We start from the raw sequence: 22,676 nt of genomic DNA on the forward strand, positions 1-22,676 counted from the left end.
ATGAATGCAGTCAATACTTAACCCTTTATCGGGCAAGTGACTATGTTTGGTCATTTCCACATGCATTACAAGACAGTGACAGCAACAGTTACAATGACGACAGTGAGTCAACAGTCTCAGGTCCAATGTGGTCTACAGGGTCTGTAAGGTCCACCTCTGCATGAACAGTGATTGTACCTGCTTTGTTAGGTACCATGAAGTAATGGTACTAATGAAAGCAGTGATGTTTAAAGGGATAATGTGGATGTGGACAGGTGTCTGGATCAGCACTAATGTAGTTGTACTGTTAGGAAAATTCTGTTCTTTTTTTTTCAATTTTCTTTTTATTGGTATTTTCCATGGATCGCATATTTATTCACTTAGCAATTCATCATTCTCATCCATTCATCTGAAAATTACAATTGAATCTCACAGCGATACGTCCATGACTCCTCAGACAATAATACTGTTTGCACTGTTACTGCACTGGTACATACTGTATTTTACATTTCTTTCTCTACACATTGTACACAGTCTTGATGTACCAAGGGCACTTTCACATTGCGTACCCAAGTACGTTTGACCCCAAAGTCCGCTTAATTTTATCAATGTGAATGCAAACGTTTCGTGCTCAGGTACCGTACCCAAGTCCAGCTGAGAAGGTAGTCCTGGGTGTGGACTGTGTGGACTCCAGCGTGGTATGTTGCAGTGTGAAAGTGATCCATGTCTGAGACAGGAAGTGACATCATCACCACAAGACCATAGACGGCGCTCCTGTTGTCTCCTGAAAATACCTCGGATCCGCGCAGCTAGGGCTCGCCTTACCAACCGAATCACTTGGCGATGTCCTCAATTATATCAGGGACAACAAAGGTCGCTCTTCTTCGCTTTGCCTCAAACAGGATAATAGAAAAGTATTGCCGCCATTGTAGACCAATGAACAGAACAGTCGCTCAGTTGATGATGTAAGGGTTTGTCTTCTTTTGACTTATGTGTTTGTTGGATAGCAACAGAATCCCTTCCACACCGCCACCTACTGTTTCAACCCTGTAACACCCACTTGTACTCGGTGTACGCAGTGTGAAAGTGCCCTCATAGTGTTTCTCATATTGATGTACATATTCTTGAGTGTTTTTATATGATATTTTCTCTTGTTATGTCTAACTTGCTGAGAACTACCTCTAAGAAAAAGTTCGTTATGTGCACATAATGACAATAAACATTCTTGAATCTTGAATTTGTGCGAATAGAGAAACCCATTGTCTGTTTGCAGCCTATCTGTACGCTACAGTACATTTCCAAACTGACATTAACATCGCCAGATTGTCCATCCTACACATTCATTTGTGTCTAGTTGTATAGACAAAATATTCGTTCTCCAGTCTTAAAATAAGTTGTTTGCCAGCCTGATGGTAATTTCAGTATTCACAGTGCTCTGACTTATCAAAGTTGTGGAGAATACTTTAAAATAATGCTTGTATTGTTGAGGAAAGAGCATGAACATTTGGTCGAGACTGGTATCGTTCAGTCCTGACCCTTGAATTAGAAAAAAAAAAAAAAATCAAACACTATTATCATGCTGTTGAATAAAAGAGCAGATAATCAATATGAGTAATAATGAAATAATAAAATCGAAGGGTAATACAGGACAAGTGTGAGTGGGCGTATGTTTGCCTTTCTATGAAACTGACTAAAATATGAAAGCATTTGTCTGCTGTGGGGCACATGCATCGCAACATTTTCCAACTCTTCGCCTTAGGCAGTGTATACAGGCGAGGAAGCACACAGTCACAGTGTTTATCTCGCTCTCTGCTTCACGCGTGGTATTATATATGGCTTTCATGTATGTCATGATAATAGCTTTGGCTGTGGTGCACACACACTTCTTCCTCCCAGCTAGTCTGGTCACGTTGGTTACACACACTGTGATTTACACACCATCATAACATGACAATATAAGAGGTTTAGCTATTTGTATTTGGCAGCAGTATCAGGGTGCGTGTTTGTGTTTGTGTGTGTTATGGAAATGAGACAAAGGGGTCACATTATTCAGCAGTAGTTGACATGCAGGCTCCCCAGGTCCATATCAATATCCCCCCACAGACGCAGCAGGAAAAATAAGGCGATTTGTTTCCTAGAATACTAATCTGAGTCAGGAGGGACAGAGACAAACCTGCGTGTTAAACAAACACACTTTGAACCGTTCAAGGTGTTGTTCTTTATCCTGGGGCAGCGAGTTCTCCAAAAAAAGCATGTCTGTATGATCTATGAAGGATTATATTCCAACCACTCTGCACTTTGGAAAAATAAGCTCGTTTAAAGCGGCTGTAAATATTGTTTCACAGTATTAATGATCGTATCTGCAAGAAAAGATCTTCACCTGAAAAATAATCAGTCATGAGGCGTCTAAACGCAGCTTGTGTGGTAGTTCTTTAAGTAAAGCTGCTTCACAACCACAAGATCAAATATAATTGTAAACAGCTACGCTAACCGATTTTGGTCAAACTGATCCTTTTAAGGTTTATTTACTCAGATTTACCAATAAGCCGCCGCTGCTTTGGGTTAAAACTCTGCTTGTTTCTGTTTGCTCAAGTAATCGAATCAGTGAGAATTTGCCATCAGCGTTTTCACATGCTGACGCACTTCTTCACACCTCAGTTTGACCCTCGTCAGCACCCGTCAGCTGTCAGCTGTGTTGGCAGTTTGTTAGCCTACATCTGCCCGTTCTAGTAACTTACACCATGTCTCAAGTAAAAAAAAGTGCTCAACAAGTACAGGATCAAATGCTGTCGAGAGCTGCCTAAGCTTAGGTGTGGCAAGAGATTCCGTGTTTTCACAGGGTGGTGTGTGCTCATCTCACTCTTATAATAAAGAGGGAATAGGGTGAAGTTAACAGAGCTGCATGATACAGAAACATGTCAATGCTGGTGTTAATATCGACCACATGTACAGGGGTTGGACAAAATAATGGAAACACCTTCACCTCAAGATGATAATGCCCCAATCCATACAGCTAGAATTGTTAAAGAATGGCATGAGGAACATTCTAATGAAGTTGAGGATCTCGTATGGCCGGCACAGTCCCCAGACCTCAACATTATTGAGCATTTATGGTCAGTTTTAGAGATTCAAGTAAGACGTCGATTTCCACCGCCATCGTCTCTAAAAGAGTTGGAGGGTATTCTAACTGAAGAATGGCTTAAAATTCCTTTGGAAACAATTCACAAGTTGTATGAATCAATACCTCGGAGAATTGAGGCTGTAATTGCCGCAAAAGGCGGACCTACACCATATTAAATTATATTTTGTTGATTTTGTAAGGTGTTTCCATTATTTTGTCCAACCCCTGTACGCATTTTATGGGTCCAAAATTATTTCTCAAGACATCAGAAGCTTATATTTATATTTGTATTTAGATGTTAAGGAGGGATATGCAGCCCACCTCTCCCAGTGAGTGGACATCACTAGTCGCTTTTCCATTGGACATCTGTGCAAAACTTTATTGATATTTACTAAATGTCAAAAAAACAGAAGTGCGTAATGTCGGTTTTTCCATTAAATCCCAAATATGATTTGTTTATTTATTATCTCGAAATGCCACAAAAAGTCAAGGCGACAAACGTAAATATCGTGTTGATTTACAGATACATTCATTATTATCATATATTACCCCTCTACAGTATCTCATACAACATTAAAAAATGATTGGGTTTCCAAGTGTGTCCAAACTCATCTCTGCTTGTTGTAACGTCCTTCAACATCCGTTTTTTTTTTAATTTAGGTGACTCTAGTTGTGGGAATAAGTCTTTGCATTGCAGTTTTGTATGACATACCAATTGCGCTACACCCAAAAAAATAACCTCTTGCCAGCGCAAAAACTTTTAATTGAAAAATGAGAGTTTGGGTGAAATTGTCATTTTGCCATTAGGCAAATTTTTATGCGGAAGTTATATTCATACAATTTGAGGATCAATGGAAAAGTGACTACTCACACAAGTTTTTTTTTTTTTTTTAATTTATGTAGACATACATCCTTCATTATGGTGTAGTGTGTAGTTTTCTGATTCTGTGGCTCATTCTGTGTGTGATGACTTCTTGTACCCTCACAATATGCACATTAAGTAAACAAGTCCACATTTTCATGTACGTTATGTGCAGTATTTCCATTAACTACATTGACCCATTTTGCCCTGTCCGAGCTGTAAAATACATAAATCACCTTTTCCCACTGATAAAACTCTAAAATATCTATGTAAATCAGACTCTGCTATTCTTTTTTAAATGAAACACACTAGGTTTTTTTTTAACTTAGTTTTTATTACATTTTCTTTTTTTATCAGTACAATACAATGTGTATTTTTAAATACAGTTCAATAAGTTTCTTTTCCTTTTTCTCAGCTGTATGTGTATTTTTACAAACCTCCACAGGCAATATAGGATGGAAATGAAAGGGAATAATAACAATCACAGCAAATACATAGATAATATCCCCTCCAGAATATAAGGTTATAGGTATAAATCCTAATCAGAAGCAGGATGACAGCATGTGATATACAACATGAGGTTATGTATCACTAATAAATATTGTTATTGCAGCAATAAAGTTAACATAGGGTCCCATCTTTTAGCAAAGGTGGTTTTCTGAAGCTTAGTAAAAATGTGATCTGTTCCATTCGATAAATATCCCAAACTTTTTAGATCCATGTATTGTATGAGGGAGGGTCTGGGTTCATCCATCTGATAGTTATAGACTTCAACCTCATAAGTCGCAGGAAATGTCAGCAAAGTACAAGCTTTTTTTTGTTTTTTATTAAATAAGTGCCTGTATTGGAAACATCATGCAACAGTTTTTTCAGATGCAGTTTTTAAAATTTATATGGAATGTCCTTTGTGGTGGACAGTTTTCTTTTTTTTTTTTTTTTTGTATAAAGTTGTGAAACTCTTGTCCACAAATGTGGACAGAAAACCCATAGCTGGGTCTTAGGAGGTTGTGGCAGCAGTGAATAATATATTCAAGAGGTATTTATCTGCCCTCCTACCCAGACCTTCAGCTATTACTCCCAGTATTATCACTGTGAACTTTTATGGGATGTTCATTTTAAAAACCTCCCTCCAAAACACACTTAACTACACTTAACAAAGCCAAAATATGTGGGTGAAAACACACTGTTTTAAGCCTTTATGACTTATAATAATGACAATTAATGGCCAGATATTGAAAGTTAAGTCCTTCCTGAAAATAAAGGTGCAAAAGAATTGGCAAAAAAAACATTTCCTGACACTTTTATTGCAAAGAAAACATGAAGACTCCTAGGCGGCCTCTTAAGCGTGGGCCATTTGCTACATCTCATCCCTTTTGTCTCACCTGTCTTTCTGCTTGATTTGCACTATTTGTCCAAATGAAGTGTTTAAAAAAAAAAAGCAAAGAAAAGCATCCGAATCCACATCTGAATAACTACATTACACACCGTCTTATCATCCGACTCTATTTGACATCTTCACTAGCATCAGACCTCTAATGTGTGTGTTACTACATTCTGGGGCGCTGTAAAGGGGGTAAATTCATGGGGCCTAGCATTTCTGTGGGGTGGGGGGGGCATAGAGCAGTGGAGGGGGTCCAGTGGATACAGGGTAGAAGTTGTGAAAATTTCGTGTAAGATCTGCTGTATAATAGTCGGGAAGCCGGGAATCGGACGTAGAAAGCATGTTAAATTTCACTTAGTTATGTTAGTTATGGACTGTACATCCATGTTTATAACTACTGCCCCTACCCAATGTGCATACCCCCCCCAGCTCCGATAAATCGACAAGATATGTAATTGTATGAAGGGCCCACAATATGTATCTTTCATGGGGTCCACAATTGCTAGCGGAGCCCCAGACTAGGCTACATCCATTTTCTCTGACCTTGGCCACTGTGCAGCTCCTCCCTCCCGCACTCCCTCACACATCATCCACACCCCCACCCACTTTCCATACCTACTATCCAAATTTCCATCGTGGGTGGAGTGCAAGGGGTTCACTTCTGCATCAAGGATGGAAAGTTCTCATCAACTCTGACATACATTTACCCCCGAGGTTTTTTCTTTGCTTCAACTTGTTCCAAATGAACCAATATACGATTCATTTTGTTGATAGAGTGTGTGTGATTGAGTGATGTGTGGAAGCAGCAGGGCGGCCTTCATCAGCCCCACTCTCTGCATGTGTCAGCTTCGGAAAAAAAAAAAAAAAAAAAAACACTCCCGAAAAGCAAATCATCATCATCATCATCATCATCAGAGCTGCACACATTAAACGAAGTTGTTGTTCAAAAAGAATAAATCGTTTCGGAGGGAAGCGTCAGTGTGTATGTGCGCACATCGCATTACGCTGTGAGACTTCGCCTTTTGATTGATGCTGTCAGCGAGATCGGAGGGAAGGAGTCGGAAAGCCGGGGAGGGAAGGAGATAAGGAGAGAGGGAGCAAAGCAGATAAAGGAAAGAGAAAGAGCCGGCAAAGCATCCATCACACGGCGCAATCAGATTGTTTTCTTTCTTTTCCTCACTTCAGCTTTCAATTCCTCATCTTTCTTCGCACCCACTCTCCCTAATGTATCACACACACTCAAAGCAGAAGCCCAACCTCCTTTGCATGGCCAGGTGTCGCCCAGATATTGAATCATGGGAGGCTGAGGTGAGAGGGGGCGTCATGGAGTGATGGATGATGTGCATCTTTCGGCCTTTTCGGTGCTTATTGTTTACACACAAACGCTCACACACACAGACACACACGTACAACCTCTGCACCCCTTTTGTTGTTAATTGACGTCCTCCACTCGTCTGTTGTTTTATTTCCATCCCTTGTTCCATTGCGGTTATTGCTTTTCATTAAGTGGTCATTTCCTTCGCCAGCAGCGTCTAATGAGAGCGTCACGCCGCCACGCGCCCATTTATCAAACCATGTAGCTGCGATAGCATAGCCCTTCACCGTACACACACTCTCACACACACACAGAGTCCCCTTTGCTCTATCTGCCATCATGTCCCTGTCTCAATTAGGGTTGTTTGTCGTCCCCCTGCCCTCCATCCCCTGTTCATTTGGCCGCCCCATCCCTTCCCGCCGTCTCATTGTGGCAGCCGTGTCATTGTGTTTGACAGCTTCTCATTCTCGTGTCAGATCTGATTTGACTGCTAATTTCATACGTACACACCTCGCCTGTCCGCTTGCTAGCATCTGAGTGGTGTGTATAGATATATATGTGTGTGTGTGTGTGTGTGTATGTGTGCAAGATTGTTTGGTCACATTTTCTCCTTTTGTTCGAAAAGTTATTGTGTTGCCGAAGTGGCATCTGCCGGGGTTTTATGCGCTGTAAGTGGTTTGAAAGTGAATGAGCTGTGAATCCAGCCCCGTTTGCTCTCCTTCTACTCGTACATCTGCACACTTGGCAGAATGAAGCAGGTTGCATCCCCACTGCTGGCAAGATAAATCACATAAAAGCCTCGCTGTGATCATGCTAGAGTCAAGCTGCTTATAACCTGGCTCCGCGTTTTTGGAAAGCCTGGCTCGTTTCAGCTCATGTACATGTTCTGTTGGGTATTTAAAATATTTCTGACATAGTTTTGACTTTTAGTGTGTGTGTCTTCTTTAACCCTCAGCTGGTGGCGGTGTTTGAAGTCGAGCGTGACAGGGCGGACAGTCCACGAGACAGCATGTCCAACGGGTACTCCAGCTCCAGTCCCACCCCAGACACACTCCACTACTATTCCCACCTGCAGTACCAGGATCGGGGCCGTGGAGAAATCGAAGTGAATGAAGCCATCCTCAAAGCAAGTACGTCAGATCTGCACCTGTCGACACTTCATTTAATCCAAGCACGGGATTTATCTTAAAAGTTTAACGTGTAAGATTGTTGTGTAACCAAATTCTGAAGTATTAAATGTGGCTTGAAATAGAAAAAAATACACATATGATATCAAAGTTAACTGTCATTAAGTATCCTCAAAAATTTGACAACTATTTGGTAATTTTGCTGTTCAGACCAGTGTTTCTCAAAGTTTTTAACACTTCAAATCATTGCACTCAACTCACATCAGCCCTCATAAATAATGAAAAGAACAAATTTATGGCATTTCTTACCACTTTTATGCAAGTTTCTCATCTGGAATAAGTGAAAAAAAACATTTTGCATGTATAAATCACAGGTTTGTTCATGGTAAAATCATAAACATACATTAAATATCTAACAAATAAGACTGCACACACAGTCCTCAGTCTCTTCTATTTTTTTATAATCCTCATTAACACAGAATGAATTGAAGTTTTTTTTTTTGGGGGGGGGGGTTGAAATGGAAATATTGTTGCAACCCAAACTCAATCTCAATTGACACCTCCCTCATCTCCTATTGGTTCCAAATCCCCAGGGGCTAAATGTTATTAACCTCCAAACGTTAGTCCTTTATATACAGTACAATAATGTACTCATTACTCTTAATCAGTCTCCTTGTTAAAGACATCATATACATGTGATGTCTGGACGGGGATGTGATGAAGAGTGTGTGTTCAGCTGATACAGGCTAACCCTAACACTAAGGGAAGAAAAAACTATATTGATCAGAGAAAATACTCAAAAAATGCAACAAAAAAGACAAGTACCAAATAAAAATTATAAATCCTACGAATATACAGTCTCAGACAGTTCGACTGAATACATAAATTCATTTTGGACAACGCTAACAGGTTGTTACATGAAGGTAAAATCTCTGAACTGAATAAATTTAGCAGTTTTTCGACTAAATATCTAACATTCCTAGTAGAGTAGTACAGACATGAGTTGTAATGTAAGAATATTTGATGCTGGAGTTGAGTTTAGCAAGAACACCTAACAAAGCAGCTAAAGCTAAAGCTCAATCAACACTTTCACGTTGCACATGTGAGAAAGTGGAGGCAGCAGACGGTGTGTGTGTGTGTGTGTGTGTGTGTCAGAAAATATGTTTCTTCACAGCTGTATGCTAAACCTACAGTGTAAAGACGGAGTTTGTGCTGAAAGTTGACGCTGTGTAAAAACAGATGCTGAATCCCGTTGTCATCACCTCACATTCTTTACTTAGTTCGCTCTTGTTTTTGTTCACACTTTACGCTGACTTAAAACGTTAATGCTTGTTCATTTGGTATCTCTGGCTTTTAGAGAAAGGCTATTATATGATATATTTCTTGTGAATTGTGTTCATTGGAGAGAGTTTAATAGGACAGTTTCATCTCATATGCTATATAATCTGCTTAAAGGACATATTTTTATTCTTTGCACTATCAGGGTGATGGACATGCGTAGAGAAATGATAACTGTAGTTGTAAATTAATGCTTTAGTCATATTGTCACTTAATAAAAACAAGCCTATTCAGGGTGGGGTTATATATAAAAGAGTCATATCATATCCACACCTGTTTACATGAAAGTAACATAATGGTTAGTGATTTATGGTTGTATATGTTGATGTTGCCAATTTATTAACTCATAAAGACCCAAACAGCCACTGATAACAACAAGCATCTACTGATCTAAAATGTTTAATATTGTCTGATCCACTAATTCTATCAATACATGTAAATAATTGGTGTAAAATACAGTTTGTCATCTTTTCATGGTCATCAGATATGACCCATTTGGACGTTCAGAGGCTCCGTAGTGTACGTGGAAACACCGTCATCTTCTACAACATTGATTCACCAGTAAAACCCATGTAATTTGATAAAAGATAGTGGATGGAGACACTTGTTTTACATTCAGTTATTGACGTCTTTGCTGAAAAAGTCACGTTTTCTTCAGTTTCCTCCGTTTTTGATGTGATCATGGGGTACAGTTTACGAATGAAAAGTATGTTCAAGGCAGAAAAGGCAGAAGAATTAGCAACAAGACTGGAGGAGGACAGTTATAAAGCTTCTAAAGGCCGGTTTGGGCAGTTTACAATGAGTTACATTGTACGAACTGGAACTATGAGCATGTGTCAACCAAACAAGTGGAGAAATACCAGCACTATTAACAGTTCCAGGTAGAGAAACCTCATTATCACTAATAGAATTGAATATCAGACTTAAAAGCATCAAATAAAAGGTGGTATTAATAATCACCTTTTTATGGTAATGGATTCCATATGGACAGATGCACCATGGGTAGTTTCCACTGTGTGTAACTCATAAAGACCCAAACATCCACCATCTACTGATGTAAATGTTTAACACCTGTTGATCCACTAATCCTATCTATCCATGTAAATAATTGGTGCAAACTACAGTTTTTCATCTTTTCATGGTCATCAGATATGACCCATTTGGACATTCAGAGGCTCCGTAGTTACCGTGGAAACACCGTCAACATTGATTCACCAGTTAAACCCATGGAGTTGGATCAATGATAGCAGATGGAGATACTTGGTTTATGGACAATTAATGATAGATTTACTGAAAAAGTCACTTTTTCTTCGGTTTTCTCTGTTTGTAATAAAATAACCTTCAACTTTAATCTGAGCTTTAATGAACATTGACATGGTTAGTGAATTAATTATAGGAAAGTGCCTGATTTACACTAAAAAAAATGCAACATAAAGAAGATAATATTGCAATAAATGGTGATAAATCACATAGGACAGGTAATTTGGAACTGATATAAAAGTAGCACTGGATCTTTATGGGTTAAAGATTAAATATGTCATCTTTACTGTTTGCTGTTTTGTGAAAGCCATGTTTTTTCACTAGTGTAGATTTTTCCAAGTCAGTATCCACTATTGAAATAGTAGGCGACAGTAATGTACCTTAACACTTAACCCTCCAGTATCCCGTCGAGTAAGGCCCTTACTAAGCACCAAGCGTGCCTTTTTGGCATACTTGTGGAATAATGTCAAAAAATTTTCATACAGTTTGTTTTTAATTCTTTTACACTTTTTTCTATTTCATCAACTTGAGCCGTAAATTAAAATACCAAATACTCAATAATTGTAACATTTTTTAACCCTTTAAATGCCATGTTTGTAATGTAAACAAACCATTTTTTTGGATGCAAAAAACACAAAAGATTTTTTTTTCAATATAACACCTATAAATCAAACTATTAAGTATTATATATTGATTTATTTTTCTGCCCTAATTTGATTTTATTTTTGTAAATCAAGGTCAGCCCTAATCATACATATCAAATGGAAGAAATAGTGCGTTTTAGGCACACTCGGGAGACAGATGCTAGTCTTGTAATTTTCTTTTGTTTACAATGTGCAAATTTTAGTTGGTGGCCAGAATTTTAAAGATCATGCAAAAACGAACAACTTTTGAATTCTAACCTTATTTAAATTGTGAAAAATAATATGAAGTTTTTTTAACACGAAGTGCAAACTGTGCCTAAAAGGCGCACGTGGATACTGTAGGGTTAAAAATGAAAAAAGAACAGGAATGTGGAAACTGTACATGACAGCAACATAGTGGATGCAACAAAAACATGTGATTCTTATGTTGTTCGTTTATGTACTGATGAAAACATCCCATTTCCTCTTAAACCCTGGACATTTTGCCTCTGATATTAACATACGCAGTGACTTTGCATTTACTCTTTAGAGGTCAGCTAACTTTCTGTCGCTTTTGGTCTCAATGACTTGATAACAGATGCTTCTTGGCTGCGGCAGATGCTAAAAATAGGTCGACACCTTTTTATCAGTGTGTTGGAAAGCTCCATACTGTACCCTATCCATAATGTAGCGTTCTGTTCGGGATGGCAAGGATGTTTATGTTCGACCCAACCGTGTCTGTGAAGATACATGTGACAGTGTAAAAATGTATCTCCGAGTTGATGCATATGGGAAGTAAAGTGGACAAGTTAGTGGGTCATGGTGCTTTTCCAGTGGGAAACATCATCATAAAACCAGTGAGTCACAAGCCTGAGGGAGCATCTGGGGAGATATCTGCTCTGTCTGGGCTGCATCTGTGCTGACTACAGAAACGCTTTACTGTAAATAATTGACAGCGTGTTTTTTTTTTTTTTTTTTTTTTTGTCCTCAATTGTTAATTCTTCTCTCCATCGCTGCTCTGCGTTGATTAATTCTTGAATGACAGGATGTGGTTGAATGTAATCACAGCACTGTCTTACTGCCTTGTTATCCTTTTTTTTTCCCACTTTCTCCATCTGTTAGCTGTAAAGGAACAGTTTGAAACCCCCCAGTACACACACCTACCCTTCTCCATCCTTCTCCCCCTTCCAATTTTACCCACATCCCTATTATCTGCTCTCTCTGGCCCTACTCTACTATTCAGCTTCAGCCACCTGCCATCCAGCTCCTCAACCCCCCCTCCCAGGAGCGTGACCCGTCACCCCTCACCGCCCGCCTCATCCTCCTATCTGCCCACCTCCTGCCCTACTCTCCGCATGGCTTCCACCTTTAACTAGATTAGCACTATAGCACTGTTAGCATGCCTGGGGTCCGGCCCGGCATGAATGCACTAATTCCACCCCCCCTCTCGCCACACCCGTTCCACCCAGTCTTTAACCCAGTGGGACCTCTTCCTGCCACCCCCCATTACCCACCCTTCTCTGCAGCCCTGTTGAACCCTGACTAACTTAGTTATGATGTGACCCTGTGACATCCCTTCATATAGGCCCAGACTGATGCAATAAGGCCGCTTTTGTCATTCAGACATGCACTCGCACAGACACACTATAACAAAAGGGCCCCAAAGTGCAAATTAAATAACCAAACTGGTCACCCATTTACTCCTGGGAAGGCCGGTGCTGGTTCTAAGAGTGTGTTAGATCACATTTATGTAGCACAGTGTGACAAAATCAATCGCCACATACAGCACATATGTATGATAAAGATTTATTCGGTATATCTACAGCCACAGAAAAAATTATTAGACCATCAAAAGTCATGAAAAACAATGGTTATGCAATGCAGATGTAAAAGAGTTGAAAGTTTATTTCTGCAATCTTTACATTTACAGTTGTTTCTGATAATAAACATGCCAAAAACTTCAAGAACACAGTGTTTTTTATTTATAAAAATGATAATTAATGACCAGATATTGCAAGTTAAGTTCATTCTGAAAACAAACTTGCAAAAGAATTGACACAAAAGACATTTTCTGGCACTTCTAATTGCAAAGAAAGCATGAAGACACCTATTCAGCCTGTTATAATGGCAGTCTTTAAAGGGTTGTAGCTGTGATGAGTTGTATGGGTTGTATAGACAAGGTGCACAGTACGACAATTATATAGTCGCGGAAAAAATTATTAGACCATCAAAGTCATCAAAAACAATGGTTATGCAATCAAGTACTAACTCCTGTGTGTATCATGTGACTAACATGGACAGAAAAGAAAACATGGAATGCCTAAAAGCACTGTTTTTGGCAATACAATGCCATAGATATTGATGTAAGAACTGAAATGATTTGGTTATTATCAAGAAAACCATGGGAAAATGGATAGATATCAGCTCTGAAATTAAACTCTTATGAGCTATTTTTGTTGTTATCATTATATTCGTCCAAACAAATGGACCTTTAGTTGTACCAGGCATTAAAATGAACAAGAAATTGAAGAAAACACGGGTGGTCTAATAATTTTTTCTGTGACTATATGCAATCAAACCAGAAAACAGATGAAATAAGTGCAATAAAGCATGTTTTATGCACACACATGGGTCATATGAGTTAGTAATATGCTAATAAGTGTCTTAATGCAGTGCTAGAATAAGATGCATGTGATCTCCCTCTTATCCACCGGTGATTATATACCAAGAAACGTAGAAATGTAACAGCAGAGGCAAGGGAGCCGGCAAGTAAATATGCATGTGAAGTATACATGTTCCTAATGAGCATGGGTACATTTTTATTCCAGAGTTTGCTACATGATTAATCGCACTGCAACGTGATTGTATACCTGCAAAAATACGCAATTTAATAGCATCAAAAGTGTGCGGACTGTTAGCTACAAACGTATTAAAGACATGATCAAATAGTTTCGTTTCTGAGGCGTGTGCAGTCGTGTTATTATTATTATATGTGTAGAAATAGATGCCAACCAGCAGGTCATCACTGTTGGATAAAACTACACATTAAAGTGACAGTAAGCATAGAGGCACTGTGTAAAACATGCAAAATGAAAGGCGCGACATCACGCAGAAACATGACATATTTGGACCTTAAATTTGCACTTTAAACGGCACCGGAAAAGCATGGTGAAGGCAAGATAGTGACTAGTAAAAAATGGTTGAATAGCTTACTCTAAGAACACTGTGTGCTTGTTTTGTGTAGGTTTGTTGTTTTGCTGGTTTGACATGAGCTTGCGTATTTATTTCTCATTTTCTTTTCTTCACAAACCACAAGAGCAGGTGTAACAGCAACTACAAAAGACCCATAGAATAGAATAGAATAGAATAGAATAGAATAGAATAGAATTGCCTTTATTGTCATTGTGCAACTTCAGTCAGTGCAGCAATATTTACATACTCTAGTGCTTCAGAAATAAGAATAGAGTGAATATAAATTTACAAAAACTAAAAAATAACATGAGAAAATATTATACAAAATTTACAATTTAACATAGTAGTGTAAGACTACAGCTTAGCAGAATAAAAACTAAAAATGGTTTGTATTTCCTATAAAAACAGTATGTATATCTATAAAACAGAATGTATACCCATGAACCAGGTCTATGTAAAAATAGTGCATTTATTTTTGGTAAATATTGAATAAATACCACATTGTCATTGCAGGACAGAAGATAATTGCACGGTTATACTTATTACACAAAATACATAAGTACAGGGACAGTAATACTGTACATGTAATGGTGCCCACGTCACTTTAGATTCTAAAGTGTGCAGTATTTTATGTATTCCAAACTTTAAAATACATAAAATACTTCAAGACGTGGACAATAACACATAAAACAAGGATAATAATGCATGGAACTAAGAATACCTCATGTTATCCAAATAAGTTACGAACTAAAGTCACAAAATCTGGATATATCAGTTGAGAAATTTTAGATATAGCTACAAACTGTATTTTGTCCTTGAAGTATTAGTATAGTATTGAACACCATAACTTAGACAGACTTTATTTGTCATTCCAGATTTTACATCAAAAATGAAATTTCGATGCAGTTGGCTCAGTAGGTGGCAGCAATAAATACAAACAGGCACTGTATATACAGGATAATATATACATGATAGAATAAATATGCATATAAAAAAGAACTATGTGTGAGTATAAATAAACTATGGTTCTCTGATGTAAAAAAAAAAGTACTGAATATAATAAGTGCATTGGACATTTTTCATTAGATACATCAGTCCTACTGAAATTGTACACTACATTTAGTTTGTTAGACCTTAAGAACACTAAACACATGCTGTTTAGCTTAACTGTGGTCATTGACTGAGAATGAACCCACCGACTATGGCGACACTTTAAATGAGTTATGAGATACAGTATGTCCTGATGAGTACTGAACACAATTAGAAACTCCAACTCGGTGTTTTTGCAGACCAGGATGCTGTGGTGTTGTCAGATGATTTTAACATGGTTATAATGAGCAAACTGTGGAAAATGACTGTCACATCGTCTGAAACACATCCTTCCAGACGTTCAGTCGTTCTTCAACAAATCATGTAAACAGGGCTTCCTGGGGAAATTAGGTTACTGCAAACCATGTGAATGCTTTAATCACACTATTACCTAAATCTGATGATCCGCAATAATCTGGTTATGGTGTACGTGTAATCGCGCTGAGTGGTGGCGGACACAACGAGAAGTAATTCAGTAATCAGTCAGGCATCAAAGTGTTTGTGTGTCAGGTGGGGCTGCTTGTTTGAACAGGGTGATTGGACTTCACACTGCCCCAGTGGGATGATTAGACCAGCATTGATCTGCTCCTACATGGACACACACGCACACACACACGCACACACACGCACACACACACACTTCTAGGAAAGGAGTCCTTATCGTATCATCCCATGATCAGGCTGAGCTGGGATGCTGTATTGATTCACCAGAAAAACAAGACTGCCTCGGCCTGTGGCATAGAAACACACGCACATACAAATATAAATGAACACACACACACACAGTTAGTAGTTGCTTTTCCATTCGTCATCTGCGCAAAACTTAACCGATATTTACTAAATGTCGAAAAAACAGAAGTGCATAATGTTGGGTTTTCCATTAAATCACAAATGCGATGATTTGTTTATTTATCATCGCGAGATGACCTGAGAAGTCAAACCACAAACATGGTGATGAACGTAAAAATGGTGTTGATTTACAGATATATTCATTATTATTGTTATATATTACCCCTCTATCTCGTACTAAATAAAAAAATGATTGGGTTTCCTGGTGTGTCCACACATACCGCGATATGTTTCTTCTTCTTCTTTGCTTGTTGTAATGTCCATCAACATCTGTTTTTTTAATTCACCTGACTCTAGTTGTGAAAAAAGATCTTTCAATTGTGGTTTTGTGTGATATACCATTTGCGATACGCCCAGAAAAACACCTCTTGCCAGCGCAAAAACTTTTAATTGAAAAATGAGGCTTATGGCGAAATTGTTGTTTTTCCATTAGGTAAATTTTTGTGCGCAAGTTACATTTGTGCAATTTGAGGGTCAATGGAAAAGCGATTAGTGTTTCTAACAAATATATCTACATACTGTCTCACATGCGTACTTGCACATGCAAATGCAAACAGTCTGACACATTGATTGATGTGTGTACGCCGACACACAGACAGAAACATGATGCATCCTTGTTTTCCTCCTGCCCTGTTAGTGAACTAGCTCTGCAGCCTTAGCAGAACTTTCTCAGAACTGAAAACAAGAGGAATTTCTTAAAATAAACCCTTGTGTTCCCAGAATTGCATAAGCAGCCTAGTTAGTCATAGAGCCGCAGATGGAGAGTCGGAGGCAGATAAACACAAAGCTGGCAAGGTTCACAAGCCTTCTTCAGGGTCTCTGCAATTACACAAATCTCAGCAGAAGCAAAGGGAGGAACATACGTTTGGTGTTCTCAGCGTGTGAGCGTTGGTTTTTCTACCCTTGAAACGGTGCGACTGGTCACTGGAGGGTGGGGTCTATTTAAAGTCGCAGCCTACCTTGTGATTGCGGGTGTAGCAGTTCTGTCAAATTAGCGAACCGAAAATACATCCAAAAGTTTCAGCGCGTCGCCGTCTTCTCCACCCTTTCAGCTGGAAAGTACACGTCAGGAAATGATTGTGATCTTAAAATACACGGAGATTATGTCCCCATTGCGCAGCGTGCATGAATGATGTTTAGTTCCTGAGGGCAGCAGATGCCACGCTGCCGCCGGAGGGCCCGGATTCAGACCGAGTTTTCCCTCCACGTCGTCCACAGAAGGAGTTGAATTCATTAGCGTCGTTTCAACGTCAGACCTGTTTTGCATCAGACATGGTTCGTCTACATCGCAGTTATAATAACCTTATTTTAACGTTCGAAATAAATAATGTGTTATGACAGCATTTGGCTCAAAGCTGTCCTACCTTCCAGAACCTCTGAGTCTAGTCAAGTCTGTCTTTAATAACATCATTTATTTGGCACCAATTACCTTTACTGATGCTGCATGAAGATAAACAATACAAACAGCAGGATTGCATGAACATAATAGAACCATTATATTGTGATCCTGATGTTGTCTTTTAACCCTTAGGGGTCCACAGTCATGGCCCTGTGACTGAATCACATGGCATTTTCAACACGTTGTAGCGTTGGAAATCGGTCACGTAGACCACTGGGGACAATGTCATTCAAAAGTGTGGACTTGAAACACTCTCCCACTTTTTTTTTTATGTTGATAGAGCAAATACAACCAGAGATATGATGTTTTGCAACCAGAGCAAACAAACGTGAATAAAAGTATGAAAATGAGGTGGGACGGGCGTTATATTTCTGTCTATATCTTCGTCATTTTTTGTCCTTTTTCAAAACGAAAAAAACTGGCCGAATCTGCAGATTCTAATCCACAGACTGCATTAGCATTATAGGTAAGGGTGAGGATGACCCCCACCTGAACTGGATGCAGAAACTGGGGTGAGAAAACACCTATGTAAAGATATGCTTTTATGTCAAATATTTGAGTATAGTTTAAATTTATTACAATTTTGATTTTATATACCTAATATTTGGAACCAATATTCACTTTTAAAGTCTTTGAAAAGGTTCATAAAGCATCTTCATGTTATTTATGCAATAAAGTATATACATTTTTGCAAATCGGATTTCATATTTTTTGTGTTTTTTGCCCTTTTGTGTTAAATAAAAGACAGATGAGATAGATGAAGTTATGCTGAAAAAAAAAAGATACCAAACATGGGTATAGTAAACAATTCTTTATATAGTAAATAAAGGCAAAATCAAAAGTACTCAAAATGGCCTAAATAGGCTCAGACCCCTGAGGATTAAAACCAAAAATAAAACTGAGATAGTAGTCAGAATAATGCATATAAAGTCATCATTTAGCTTTTTCATATCACCATAGAAACCTCTCCTGTCCTTCTTTTTCATAATGGGTGAATTTTAGGTAATTCGGAGACAAACACAACTGCTTATATTCAGATTACACAGTTCTGACTAACAGGACACAATTAAAAAGCACATTTCCTACAAAAGCACCAAATCAAAAGTAACTACAGTTGCGGGATCTATATGACAATGCAAAGCAAGATTTCTTTTTATATAAAGTTTCAGAAATCACAAAAAAAAACACAATGCGTTTACCAAATTTCTCATTTTCTTTTATATTTCATTTCTCACTTGTGTTTTTTTTTCTATCTGTCTTTTTCTTTGCACTTGTATTTTTGTATGTGGCTGCTGTCAACTGTGAAATGTCCCCACGGTGGGATCAATAAAGTCTTGTCTTATCTTACTTCATTTTCACTCTACACTTTCAAAAAAATCCAAAACATCTCATGAAAAAAAGTGCAATATGGAAAAATATGCTGAATTTGTTTGTATCCAACTGGAAGGTGTTATATTTATTAAGCTCAATACTATCTCAGATATTATTTGCTAAATGCTGTTTAGGTGTTGTATCTTATTCTATGACATTTGCACATAAATACAAGTACGTATAGCAGGAAGAAGACACTCACCAATCATGGGTTTTTAAAGATAATTTGTAAAAAACTTTTGACTGTGACGAGGAATTATGCATGTTTCACTTTATTAGGATCTGCATGAGTATTAAAATGAACATCTAAAACAAACTGAGTACTTTTGATTTTACCTTTATATACTATACAAAGAAATGTTTATTACACCCATGTTTGGTATCTTTTTTCAGCACAACTTCATCTATCTCATCTGCCTATTATTTTTTCCACTTGAACCTACTATATCAACAGAAAAGGCTAAAAACAGACAAAAAATATAAAATCCAATTTGAAAAATGTATTTAATTTATTGCCTAAATAACACGAAGATGCTTAACGAACCTTTTCAAAGACTTTAAAAGTGAATATTGGTTCCAAATATTAGGTATATGAAATTAAAATTGTAAAAAAAATGAAAACTATACTCAAATATTTGACATATAAGCATATCTTTACGTATCCAATCTAACTTTATTTGTAAAGCACAACCACAGTGGACCAAAGTGCTGTACAGAAAAATAAAATCAAAACCAAAATAACAGAGTAAAATCCAAGAATAGAGTAAAAGACCTAGAACAACTATAAAAATAAAATTTAAAAAATTAAAGATTTAAAAATAGATAAATAAATAAAAATACAGAAAAGGCGTTTTCTCTGGTTTTCTCATCCCCCTTCCCTAATTGCCTAATTTTAGCCATTTGCGCTACCTCTGTTGATACTGACTGATCGATCATAATAATTAATCGCCTTTTGTGTAGTAGATTAGGTTTCCAGTGCATAGTTAGCCTATTTTTACTCAAATTCAGATTTTTAGCAAAATTAGACAAGTCATTTTAACCCCTTAATCAAGCAAAACTGTAAAAAATAGCCATATAGTGTTCACTTTGGTGCAAATTGACACTTATTTTAACTCTCAATGGAAGAAAACGTCTGAGATTTTCTGCTTGGATGCTTTTTAAATGTGTATTTTAGCTGTGGGATGGCTCCTTGACCCACTAATACATGCTAAAGCCCATGTTACCAGGCCAGTCACCTTTGATTAGTAATCCCTCTGAGGCCATTTTGTTTACGACCGTCCAAACCGGCAGCTGACCTTTGCTGGAGTTACAACCACCGCTCTCATCAATATATCGGACCCCTGCGTGTCACCGCTTGACCCTCCCGAGGTCGCTCCGTGTCAGAGGTCGGCGTCGGTGACCTGCAGGGTTCCTTCACATCGCTGTCGTTGGTTTCAGGCCTGCAGAGGTGGGAGGATTGATGGAGGCGAGTGTGACTCCGGTGGATAAATGGAGGAGGATTTATGAGGCTGACCGGTGGCTAATGGACCCTGACTGTGACCATGGGCCGGCCTTGGTCACTTCACAAAGTTTCACCGTTGACATTGCGGTGCAGTGGGGGCTATTTGTGGCTTATTTGTGGAGCTCGTTTTGCAAAAAGCCCAAAGCCTCTTGTGTGATTATCAACACTTCATTGCTCCATTTATTGAAAACGTTGATCATGGTGAGAATTTTGGAAGTGTCCCATGTTTATTTCAGATCTTTTTGCTTTAACACAGGTACTTTGGTGCCTAATGTACTAGTTGTCCTCACTATTGTTGTGTATTTGATCCGTTAGTAAAAGACGTATTTACCTTTTTAATCCTCTAGCTGCTGACGTATCTGTGGTGAGCGTTTTGAATGTGTACTTTAGTGTCAGTTCCCACATGATTTTTTCTCTCTATTTAACCATTTTTAATTGATTTATCACCATTTATTATAAAATTATCCTCTGTATTTTGTGTTTTACATTGAAAAATCTTGTATTTTCCAATATTTAATTCATCGATCATGTAGATGTTCATTAAAGCTCAGAGTAAAGTCAAAGGTTTTTGCATCTAAATCAGAGAAAACTCAAGTAAAAATTACTTTTTCAGTAAAATGTATCATTAACTGAACATCAGCCCAGTGTTTCCATCCACTGTCATTGATCCAACTCCTTGAGATTTACTGGTGAATCAATGTTTGTAGAAGATGACGGTGTTTCCACAGTAACTACGGAGCCTCTGAATGTCCAAATGGGTCATATCTGATAACCATGAACAGATGAATAACTGTATTTTACATCAGTTATTGACCTGGATTGATCGGATAAGTGGATCAACAGGTATTAAACACTTTAGGTCAGTAGACGGTTTGGGTCTTTATGTGGTAAATATTCCTAAAAATTCAACCCTTTGCTTAATAGGGAAAATTTCAAAACTTGCTGATAGAATAGAGCTTGTTCTTTTCATTGACATCTGAGCATGCTCAGTGGACCCTTCGCTACCGGTGTAATGGAGGGTAAAACACAGAGTGGTAAAAAATAAATGATTTTGAGCTTTTTTTTTAAAAAAAAATTTACACCGTTTTCTTTGTTGTTTTTTTGCTTTTACTGATGTTTGCAGGGTTGTGGTGATTTTCCTTTATTTTATTTATTTATTTTTACTGTTTTTTTTACCGAGTTTTGGCCATTTTACTGCATTTTGGAGTTCAACCAGGCGCCAAAAAGCAGCTGGACTGATTTAGAAAAAGTTCACAGCTCATGTTCGACATCCTAAATCTCTTATTGATGTGCATTCTGAGTGCCTTATTTAGGAAAAACCTGTCAAACTTAAATTCCTCCCTTTGTCTTTTTCTGTTATTCCACCCTGTTTTGACCCTGTAAAACAAAACCACTGAAGAAAAGCAACACAAGCACATACTCACAGCAGCCTGTTTACCTGAAATAATGTCTCAGGGGTTAAAGGGTTAAACCCCACACATGTTTGCTGTTGTGTATCTATTTTTATCTATGTTCACTATAGACCATCCATTAGATTTTACAGCTTTTCTATAAACAGCTCACCTCACTTGTAAACTCATACCACGTGTTTGTGTGCAAAATGGAGTAGAAATAGTGACGTTGAGGTCGCAGGATTTCAATAAATACCCTTATTTAACGTGTTTTTTGTAAACCTTGAATTATCTGAAGGCAGTCCAGCAGCGTGTTTTTCTTTAGTTTATGCTCATTTGAGTGGAAAAATATATACATCTCCATGTACACATGATGATTTGATGTGCAGTTTCTAGATTCCTGTTTTTGTGTTGCATGTTTTTTTTTTGTTTTTTTTGGTACATTTTCACTTACCGTTTTATTCCTCCAGACTCTGCTTCTTGTTGTTCCTGTTCCTTGGTGAATTCAAGCAATGAGGCCTTGAATTTATTGCTCATTTTTTGCTCAAATATTCTCACAAGACCTTGAAGTGCAACTGCGAAAAGGAATGAAATAAAAAGAAGTCTCAGAATGAGGTGTAATTTACTCTAATTCATGGCAGCCAGTTGAATTTGTGTCCACTGATGGTGTTTTTTTTTTTTTTCTTTTTGTGATGAATTGATATGCCGCTGTTAAAATTCTTGGTGGAACTCACCTTAATAATAACAGCCCCATTTGATCAGCACACATGTGTGTATCTGCAGAGAGAATGTGACCTGATTTAGATACACAGAAGACTGGCAGAGATAACTTTTCTGATGTCTTTTGATTCATTCATTCATTCTGAACCGGCTTTATC

General features: G+C 38.0%; 1 protein-coding gene across 1 annotated transcript in view; it reads left to right on the forward strand.

The window, feature by feature from the left end:
* The window catches only part of pard3ba (par-3 family cell polarity regulator beta a), a 351,893-nt gene that overhangs the window by 60,951 nt on the left and 268,266 nt on the right, over positions 1 to 22,676 (forward strand). Inside the window, exon 3 of the mRNA XM_030155442.1 lies at positions 7,614 to 7,788. Within this exon, the coding sequence (XP_030011302.1) occupies positions 7,614 to 7,788 (175 nt within the window). The remainder of the gene's footprint in view (positions 1 to 7,613; positions 7,789 to 22,676) is intronic.

Source organism: Sphaeramia orbicularis, chromosome 2 (assembly GCF_902148855.1).
Source record: "Sphaeramia orbicularis chromosome 2, fSphaOr1.1, whole genome shotgun sequence".
NCBI classification, from domain to species: Eukaryota; Metazoa; Chordata; class Actinopteri; order Kurtiformes; family Apogonidae; genus Sphaeramia; species Sphaeramia orbicularis.